The sequence below is a fragment of the Podarcis melisellensis genome (genome assembly GCF_964234715.1).
Source record: "Podarcis melisellensis genome assembly, chromosome: 3".
Classification (NCBI taxonomy): domain Eukaryota; kingdom Metazoa; phylum Chordata; class Lepidosauria; order Squamata; family Lacertidae; genus Podarcis; species Podarcis melisellensis.
The window spans coordinates 7,092,123-7,103,120 of NC_138530.1; the positions used below are offsets into that span (position 1 = coordinate 7,092,123).

The 10,998-nt window shown below is 45.2% G+C and overlaps 1 protein-coding gene across 1 annotated transcript; it reads left to right on the plus strand.

The window, feature by feature from the left end:
- Positions 1 to 7,608: 7,608 nt before the first annotated feature.
- Positions 7,609 to 9,276, plus strand: LOC309366595 (uncharacterized protein). The gene is made up of 2 exons (XM_081905274.1): positions 7,609 to 7,775; positions 8,978 to 9,276. The coding sequence occupies exons 1-2, from the start codon at positions 7,646 to 7,648 to the stop codon at positions 9,148 to 9,150; spliced, it is 303 nt and encodes a 100-aa protein (XP_081761400.1). The 5' UTR covers positions 7,609 to 7,645; the 3' UTR covers positions 9,151 to 9,276.
- The last annotated feature ends 1,722 nt before the right edge of the window (positions 9,277 to 10,998 follow it).

Genomic DNA, 10,998 nt, shown 5'->3' on the forward strand with positions numbered 1-10,998 from the left:
ACGGGAGCTCACCCTGTCATGGGGATTCAAACTGCCAATCTTCTGGTCAGCAAGTCCTAGGCTCTGTGGTTTATCCCACAGCGCCACCCACGTCCCGCGTTTCCAGTCTAGATCCCTGTATATGCAGCTATTGTGCTCCTTTCCCCCCAGTTTGTTGGTGTGCACCATAAAATTGCACCACGCTGCGGTGAAAGTGTGCTTCTTTCCTTGCATTAATCTGAACTTATGAGAAAGCTTCCCTGCCAATGCAGCTTGGCATCATTTGGCATCTTATAAGGCTAATATAGCCTCTTGAAGCTTTGCACAGATAGACTGTTTCCCACTGAATGCCAAGGGTTTCCGAGAAAGTAACAGGCATGCATATGTGTGCATGTGCCTGCTTAATCCCTTCATTTCCCATTTCACACATCACAATGAAACCAGGTGAAATGCTCTCTTTGCAGGACTAGAGGCTGTGGAAAGCAAAGAAACTGATTCCTGTACTGCAGGGGGCTGGATTACTATGATTCCAGGAATATAACCCTTGATTGATTGCTGGCAGGGAGGGAGGCTTCTTACCTCTCTCGCCCTCTCCTAGCCAGGTTCTTCAGGTATACTGGACCGAGGCCATTTAGGGCTTTAAAGGTCGGCACCAATGCTTTGAATTGTGCTTGGAAATGTACTGGGAGCCACTGTAGGTCTTTCAAGACCGATGCTATGTGGTCTCAGCAGCCGCTCCAAGTCACCAGTCTAGCTGCCCCATTCTGGATTAGTTGTAGTTTCCTGGTCATCTTCAAAGGTAGCCCCACATAGAGTGCATTGCAGTAGTCAAAGTGAGATTTAACTAGAGCATGCACCACTCTGGCGAGACAGTCTGTGGGCAGGTAGGGTCTCAGCCTGTGTATCAGATGGAGCTGGTAAACAGCCGCCCTGGACATAGAATTGACCTGCGCTTCCATGGACAGCTGTAAGTCCAGAATGATTCCCAGGCTGTGCACCTGGTCCTTCAGGGCCACAGTTACTCCATTCAGGACCAGGGAGTTCTCCACACCTGCCCGTCTCCTGTCCCCCCAAAACAGTACTTCTGTCTTGTCAGGATTCAACCTCAATCTGTTATCCGCCATCCATCCTCCAACCGCCTCCAGACACTCACACAGGACCTTCACCGTCTTCACTGGTTCTGATTTGAAAGAGAGGTAGAGCTGGGTGTCATCCGCATACTGATGAACACCCAGCCCAGCCCCCTGATGATCTCTCCCAGTGGCTGAATGTAGATGTTGAAAAGCATGGGGGATAGGACAGAACCCTGAGGCACCCCACAAGTGAGAGCCCAGGGGTCTGAAGACTCATCCCCCAACACCTCTTTCAGAACACGGTCCAGGAGGAAGGAGCGGAACCACTGTATAACACTGCTCCCAGCTCCCAGCCCCTCTAGACTGTCCAGAAGGATGTTATGGTCGATGGTGTCCTCTGAAAATAAAAAATATAATAAAAAATACATACACACATACCACACACACACATGAATCACAGAATTGTAAAGTTGGAAGGTACCCCAAGAGTCATCTATTCCAAGCTCCTACAGTGCAGGATTGGGTTACATCATATGTTTCTTTCTGAATATCTGTCATTGAAAATAATAAAGAGAGTGATAGATTGAATCTGGCCGCATTCTGTAAGGCCTGTAAGGTATTCTGTAAGCTTGGGTGTTGTAAAGTCAATAGATACATAATCACATATTTGAGGTGACAACAAAGAGAATAATAGTTTGGGGAATCAGAATTTCAGGTTCACAAACATTTCATAAAATGCAAAATGAAAGTATTTCAAATGATTTGGATTGTTGAGTGTCAACAGTTGATTTGGCAACAGTCTCTAACACCATTCTGCCCTTTTCCTGGTATAAACCGTATAAATACCAGCAAAGCTTCCATAGATTCTCCACCCTTCTCTTCATTGAGCCTTTTCCTTCCATTAGCATTGCGACTGCAGCCAATCTTCCACCATGAAGATGCTCTACGTTCTCTTTGCTGTTGCCTTCTTGGTCTACCAGGTCCAGGCCAATCCCAAACCACCATCTGAGGATGAAGCCAAGGAGCCTCTTGACCCTGAAATGAAGTTGAAAGAGGGTAAGTTGGGCGGAAAATGGTCATTCTTTCATATTGCAGCTTGTGGAGGAATCCTAGAATCACGCTTAGAAGCACAACTCTAGGTTAGCTCTGCCATATTATTGCAGAAAGAGAATTCTTTTGACTTACAAGCTTTAGTTATCATGGACTTTCCAGCCTCATAGGAAGGACCTGGGCAATCTGGTTCATTGTCCAGCTCATCATGATGCATTTACTTCTTACTGAGTTTGATGGGACTTTGTGTTTTAGGACTTTCTTCCTGACCTTCCTTCAGAGGTTGGGATGGGCTGTTTCCCCCCCAGAATCCTTCAGAAGCAATCTGTCAGGAGCTTCTTTGTGTCAGTGGCTGAGACTGGAATCCAAATTTGCAGGGCATCCCTTTTTCCATGTCCTCTCCCCCAAACCATTTCCCTTATCTTAGTGCCATCACTCCTGCCCTAGTTCCTGAGAGGGACATGCGATCACTGTGAGAACAGGATGCTGGACTAGATGGTCCACTGGCCTAATCCTGCATGTACTTACTATTTTCTGTATATGCAAATTGAAACATATTCATCATTTGAACTTCAGCCTTCTATGAATTTTTCAAGGTGGTACTCCTAAATAATCTTTACAAAGATGCCTCTATCAGGGGAAAGTGTGTCATGTCTATAGCAAAACTGCATTCTATATGGGCATAATTTAATAAATGGGATGCCTTTTTCATAATGACCAAAGGCAAAATATAAAAATACAAATAGATATAAAATAGATGTAAAATGTATAAGTTTTACAGAGTCTAAAACCAAATAGCTGAAACCAGCAAGGGAATAACAATAAAACAATAAAAGGAAGCTCCCATTGCTCGGTCCCAGCTCCTGCCAACCTAGCAGTTCAAAAGCCTGCCAAAACATGCAAGTAGATAAATAGGAAGGTAAACAGCGTTTCTATGCACTGCTCTGGTTTCAGTGTTCTGTTGTGCCAGAAGCAGCTTATTCATGCTGGCCACATGACCCGGAAAAACTGTCTGTGGAGCAGACAATCGCCACTCCCTCGGCCTGTAAAGCGAGATGAGCGCCGCAACCTCAGAGTCGTCTGAGACTGGACTTAACTGTCAGGGGTCCTTTATCTTTACCTTTTAATAACAGATTAATAGACAAGTAGGATTTGAACTGTAATCAGCAGTAAAGCAATGTAGATATTAAGTAAGGATGAAGAAGGATGTTAGGTGTAATATGAAGCAGGATAAGGGGAAATAAGGAAACAATGGAGGGTTGGAAGGGAAGTTCAGATTTGTTAAAAAATATTGGGGGGAAACCAAATATGTAATTAATTTTGAAAATCAGAAGAAAATTTTAAAAATAGGGGGGCAGGCAGGCAGGCAGATGGAGGCAATCTGAGGTTTGGGAGTGGGGAGTGCCCAGTTTGCTCTAATGGAACAGAACTACTTTCACCATCAGGATGCTCTGCCAGCCAGGATCTCCCCTCACATATACTTAAGTTCCTGAGGTCTTTGCTCTTTTCTATGTCTATTGACCCTTGAAGTATTTTCACGAATGTTGCTTTTCTCTTTTATATGCAGACCCTGGGCTGCCCCAGCCAGACGATTCTGCACGACTTACGGCGATCCAGTGCCAAAGCGGCGATGGATACTGCCTGCCCCGGGGCTTCTTATGTCACAGTTTCTTGGTATTCAAAGAACGGTATAACGACTGCCCGTTTTCTGCAGATCTGAAGTGCTGCGTGCGCTGATGTCAGATGTCAGAGTCCTGGGAAACCCAGTGGCAGACCTTTCTACAATCACCAGGAAGAATGTGCCACTCGACTGCTTTCGCAGAAGTTGCTGGTTAATTGATTCCACTCCTTTCACCAAATCATGGGTTAATTCTCTCTCCTTCTTCAAATAAACGACTCATTTACTGCACATAAACCTGGCTCTGGTGGTTTTTTCTTTATGTTTTCTGTTTCCTACGTGAACGATTGTGGAATCTGAAATCCTTGCTTATATAATAATAATAATAATAATAATAATAATAATAATAATAATAATGGAAGGCTAAGTTGGGATGTGGGTGGGGCTGCTGGTTAAACCACAGAGCCTAGTGCTTGCTGATCAGAAGGTCAGCAGTTTGAATCCCTGCGAAGGGTGGAGCTCCCGTTGCTCAGTCCCTGCTCCTGCCAACGTAGCAGTTCAAAAGCACGAAGTGCAAGTAGATAAATAGGTACCACTTTGGCGGGAAGGTCAACGGTGTTTCCGTGTGCTGCTCTGGTTTGCCAGAAGTGTCTTAGTCATGCTGGAAGCTTTTTGAACTGCTAGGTTGGCAGGAGCTGGGACAGATCGATGGGAGCTCACTCCATCACGGGGATTTTAAACTCTGACCCTCCGATCAGCAAGCCCAAGAGGCTCAGTGGTTTAGACCACAATGCCACCCGTGTCCCTATATAAGTATAGAGTTGGAAGGGGCCTGAGGATCATCTAGTCCAACCCTCTACAATGATAAGCAGCTCTCCATTACGGGGATCGAACCTGCAACCTTGGCATTATCAACACCAGGCTCTAACCATCTGAGATTGCACTGAAAGTAAAGAACTTCTGCTTGAACACTCCAGAGACAGGGCTGACTTTCTGAGAATGATAGGTGATGGGGGGGGGGCGGAATTCTCTGATAAATTATGACTTCACTTCCACACGATCTTGAATTGGTTTAAGAAGTTTCACATGCAACCAATGGTATCTAATAGCATGGGAAACAGCCATATTAGAAAAACTAACCAATAAACTGAAACTGACACACGGACAAATAGAAGAAGATGTCTTCACCCCAGTTTGGTTCCCCTTTCTCACATACACAGCCCAACAAGACAACAACAAGAATCCCCTGACAGCATACAAATCAATCTGGCTAACCTGATTGAAAAATGCACACTCGCACCCCGCTCTCACACAAAAGCAACTCTCACTACAACCAACCAAAGACAACTAACTACACCCTAAGCCACACCCAACCTCTCTCACCACCAAGGAAATACAAGAAGTGAATAGTAAGAAAACTCATACAAGTAACACTGACACAGCCCCTCACACACACTAAGTAGAATAATAGAAGAATAACAACCTCACCTGCCACACCCCCTTTTTTCTTTCTTTTTCTTTTCTCTCTTCTTCTTCTTCCTAACTGCTTAAACCAATTCATAAACCAAGAACGTATCCATTGGCCACTAATAATGAAACATGTGTTGGAGATATTTTCCCACATTTTTATGCTATTTTTTGTGATATGAAAATGACATGAGAAAACCGTGGTATACTTGTTTGTATAGCATTATTCTTGTTTATAAAACCCAATTTTAAAAAAGAAGAAATTTCACATGCAGGAGACAGAAGAATAAGTCTTGTCTGTGTATAGTGCAACAAGATACCCCCACCACTAGAAACATCCAAAAGGTGCAGAAAAGGAAAGACCTAATGGATCGAATGGTTGGAGCAAATCCCTTTGCCACATTTGGGGGCTATTCAGCTTAGAAAAATTTGGGGGACTCAGTAGAGGTGTGCAAATTACGCATGGAGTTGAAAAGGTAAAAACGGAGCTGTTTTCATCCCTCACGTAAGAGCTGACGGGAAAAACCTTTCTCTGTCTGAAGCTCTGGAGAGAGCTGTTGCCAGTCAGAGTAGACAATATTGGGCTAGATAGGCAAAAAGCCTTTTACAAGGAAGCTGCCTGTCTTCCTAAAGTTGGGTAAACCTTTAGTCAAAAGCATTTCAAGAGTTTCTGAGTGGGCATTGAGAGCTGCCCTTCAAGAGCACTGGCACATAGTTGACTCAATCCTGCTCCTAATTTTTTGCCAGAAGAAAAAAAAAATTGAATAAATACCAGGGACTCTGCACACCTTTCCAGAAGTTGTGAGAACCTCTTGGGTTCTTTACTTCCATCAGAAATTGTGGACATATGCAGCTTACCTTTGAGCATGAAGGCCCTTCACCTTGTCTTTACTGTATAGTCCTCTTCTTGGTTCTCCATACCCAGCCAGGCTAGATTTGTGGTCTGCAGGCAGACTGAAAAAACAGCACAGATTCCGAGGCTGAGTGTGCTACTTATCAAGCAGATGTTAAGCTGAGGGCTTCTTTCAGAACAAAAAGAAAAGGAGTGTTTTTCAGTTAGGAACCGTGGTGGGTGTAAAAATCCTAGAAGGAATCAAATTTAGAAGGAGGGCTGTTGGTAGAGTTGGGGGAGAAAGTTGATTCAGTTCACATCTAAAGGCAAATCTACCAATGTTGCACTTTCTGAGGCAATATATTAGCTGAACCACGGCCATCCATCAAAAGCAACACTTGTCTGCATTTTGCAATGCAATTCTTCAGCTAAGCAAAATGTACCCAAAATGCATATACCAGGGTAAAATGTGCACAGGGATGCATATATTGTTAATATATGAAACTGCATTATCTTAGGGGAAATGGCTTGCCAAAAATGTGTGCATTGGGCAAAATTGCATCAAAATACATGTGCATTGGGATAAATTTGTAGCAAGATGCTGATGAATTTTCAGGAGGACTTGCCATTTCACAAACTGATATGGGAAAGTGGAGAATTACATTCAAGTTTTGGAAAAGAAAAAGAAGAAGAGGAGGAGGAGAAAAACCAGAACGGACAGATTCACCCATCTCTGGGTAAGCTAGGTTCTGGCAATACATTGACAGGAATTTATAGACTCATAAAATCTACCTAACATGGATCTGTCCAGCTTCCCGGATCATTCATTGGCCAGCTGTTATTAGCTTATATGAAGACAGAACATAGCTCTCAGGGGCAGCTGAGCCATGTTACTGCCTGCTGTAATGGACAGGCTGGTGTCCTCTCCATACCAAATGCAGAATATTACAGGACTAGCACTTGAATCTTACTTAGCACTGGTGCTGGGACCACACTAAGCATGAGGCAAACTTAGACTGCTGCTGTCTCTCCCCTGCCAACAGAAGCAGCTGCCCTGTGCTGTCCAATGGGAGAGTTGGCTCTGAAAACATGTCCCGCAGTGTTTTGTAGTTTCTCAGGGGGAAAATTGGTTGAAGCTTGATCCCTTCATCTTTAGCTGTCAGACTGATGCAATGATTATATGGTGCAAGGCTTATAGCAGGAAACAATACATTCATTCTAACACCCCCAGCTCCACTGATTACAAAAGCCCCACCTTGCTCTTGCCAGTTTCCCCAGTTTCAACAAAAAACATTTGAGGTGCCTTCTGAAAGATGTCCGCAGTTCAGGTATTGGTGAGTCAATTGATGCGGAATTGCCTTCCTAAAGTGAGAACACAGAATCAGCGTTTGAAAGAAGCAGAATGCTAATCCCAGCAATTGTTGGATTAACTGTAAAGTGAAATAATTTCAGGTGGTTTCAACCAATAGTTGGCAATGGATGTTTGATGCTGGCAGCAATCACCCTTCTCCCCGTTTCCTGGTATAAACTGTATAAATACCAGCAGTGCTTCCAGAGATTCTTCATCCTTCTATTTATTGAACCTTTTCCTTCCATTAGTATCAAGGGTGCAGCAAATCTTCAACCATGAAGATGGTTTACGTTCTCTTTACTGTTGCCTTCTTGGTCTTCCAGGTTTGGTCCAATCCCAAACCACCCTCCAAGGTTGAAGGGGAAGCCAAGGAGCTTCTCGAGTCTCGTGCTTATAAAGATGACGGTAAGTTGGGCTGAAGAACAACATTTCAATGCATCTATGTGGGGTTATTGTCTATTAGTTTGGTTGTAAGTTGCCTTGGGTTGTCCCAAGAAAGATGACGTGATGGAGTAATTTAATTAATAAATTAACCTCATGTAGTTACTGAGAGGTGAGAAAGAATTCTAGAATCCCACTTGGATGTGCAATCCTAGGTTAGCTCAGCAATGGTGTTGCATAAAGAGAACTCTTTAGACTTACAAGATCTAGCTGCAATGGTCTTTCCAGCCTCGCAGGAAGGACCTAGGCAATCTGGTTCATTGCCCAGCTCATATTGGGATGAGGGAATGCATTCAGGTTCCTTATTTACTGAGTTGGACAGGACTGTGTGTTTTAGGACCTTTTCCCTGATTTTCCTACAATGGCTGGGGTGGGAAGTCCGTCCCCCCCCCCCCAGATTCCTTTAGGGGCAATCTGTCAGAAGTTGCATTGTGGCAGTGGCTAAGACTAGACTCAAAAGTCAGTGAGGCATTCCCTCTCTCTGTGACCCCCTTTTCTCCGTCTCCCACCCCTTTTCTCTTTTTCTACTCCACCCTTTTCTTTGTTTCACTCCTCCCCTGCCAGTTTCCTAGGCCCTTGGCCCTTGGACTGCATGTTGCATGACCCTAATCTAGGGTATTGCTGAAAACTCACCCCCCCATTCCATTTTTGGGAGGTGGGGAATTGCTGAAAACAGGTTCCGCTTAAGTTACCCTCAATGTTATCCTCTGTAAGAAGTAAGGCAGGCATAGGCAAACTCGGCCCTCCAGATGTTTTGGGACTACAACTCCCATCATCCCTAGCTAACGGGACCAGTGGTCAGGGATGATGGGAATTGTAGTCCCAAAACTTCTGGAGGGCTGAGTTTGCTATGCTTGAAGTAAGATGTTCAAAGAGGCATGCTGTTTGTGCATCTGCACCTTCCTATTTCTCTCTGGGAATTTGTGTGCTTAATGTTGCAGCCCTGGAAGTAAGAATGAGGTACACATTCTATTCAGTTTGCACTCCAGCCATTGTTTGAAATTTGCCCCTTCTGTGAATTTTGCAAGGTGGTTCCCAGCTCAACGATGTGTACAAAAATGCATTTGTATTTTCTACTGAAATCTGCCCTTCAATAAGTCCTTTGCTCTTCGAGAGCTCTTCAAATATTTTGAAGAATGCTGCCCTTTCTTTCTTTTTATATGCAGGCCCTGGACTGAACCCAGAACCAAAGGATTCTTCACGGTTTCAGGTGGTTCTGTGCTCCGACAACGATGGCTATTGCCTGCCACGTGACTTCCAGTGTCACAATGGCTTGGCGTTCAAGGAACCATGGAACGACTGCCCGTTTTCTGACGTTCTGAAGTGCTGCGTGCGCTGATGCAAGAGAATGTGGAATCCTGAGAAACCCCAAGCAGAAGTTTCTGCAAGCATGAGGAAGAATGAGGAACTCACTTTGAATAAATCATGGGTTAATTGATTCCAGTCCTTTCAGCAAACCATTGGTTCATTTGTCCCCCATCTTTCAATAAACAAACTATTCACAGAACACACAGCCTCCTCAAGTTGTTTTTCTTTATGTTTCCAGTCTAAAAGGTAAAGGTAAAGGGATCCCTGACCATTAGGTCCAGTCGTGACCGACTCTAGGGTTGCGGTGCTCATCTCTGTTTATTGGCTGAGGGAGCCGGCGTACAGCTTCTGGCTACGCCGCTTCTGGCAAACCAGAGCAGCACACGGAAACGACGTTTACCTTCCCACCGAAACTGTACCTATTTATCTACTTGCACTTTGAGGTGCTGTCGAACTGCTAGGTTGGCAGGAGCAGGGACTGAGCAATGGGAGCTCACCCCATCACGGGGATTCGAACCGCCGACCTTCTGATCAGCAAGTCCTAGGCTCTGTGGTTTAACCCACAGCGCCATCCGCGTCCCGCGTTTCCAGTCTAGATTCCTGTATATGCAGCTACTGTGCACCTTTCCCCCCAGTTTGTTTGTGTGCACGATAAAATTGCACCATGCTGCAGTGAAAGTGTGCTTCTTTCCTTGCATTAATCTGAACTTAGGAGAAAACTTCTCTGCCAATGCAGCTTGGCATCATTTGGCATCTTATAAGGCTAATATAGCCTCCTGAAGCTTTGCACAGATAGACTGTTTCCCACTGAATGTGAAGGGTTTCCGAGAAAGTAACAGGCATGCATATGTGTGCATGTGCCTGCTTAATCCCTTCGTTTCCCATTTCCCACATCACAATGAAACTAGATGAAATGCTCTCCTTTCAGGACTGGAGGCTGTGGAAAGCAAAGAAACTGATTCCTGTACTGCAGGGGGCTGGATTACTATGATTCTAGGAATATAACCCTTGATTGATTCCTGGCAGGGAGGGAGGCTTCTTACCTCTCTTGCCCTCACCTAGCCAGGTCCTTCAAGTAAACTGGACCGAGGCGATTTAGGGCTTTAAAGGTCAGCACCAACGCTTTGAATTGTGCTTGGAAATGTACTGGGAGCCACTGTAGGTCTTTCAAGACCGATGCTATGTGGTCTCGGCGGCCGCTCCAAGTCACCTTTCTAGCTGCCGCATTCTGGATTAGTTGTAGTTTCCCGGTCATCTTCAAAGGTAGTCCCACATAGAATGCATTGCAGTAGTCCAAGCAAGAGATAACTAGAGCATGCACCACTCTAGCAAGACAGTCTGCGGGCAGGTAGGGTCTCAGCCTGTGTATCAGATGGAGCTAATAAACAGCTGCCCTGGACACAGAAATGACCTGCACCTCCATGGACAGCTGTGAGTCCAGAATGACTCCCAGGCTGTGCACCTGGTCCTTCAGGGCCACAGTTACTCCATTCAGGACCAGGGAGTCCTCCACAACTGCCTACCTCCTGTCCCCCCAAAACAGTGCTTCTGTCTTGTCAGGATTCAACCTCAATCTGTTATCTGCCATCCACCCTCCAACCGCCTCCAGACATTCACACAGGACCTTCACCGCTTTCACTGGTTCTGATTTGAAAGAGAGGTAGAGCTGGGTATCATCTGCATACTGATAATCACCCAGCCCACACCCCTTGATGATCTCTCCCTGTAGCTGCATGTAGATGTTGAAAAGCATGGGGGAGAGGACAGAACCCTGAGGCACCCCACAAGTGAGAGCCCAGGGGTCTGAACACTCATCTCCCACCACCACTTTCTGAACACGGCCCAGGAGGAAGGAGCGGAACCACTGTATAACATTGCT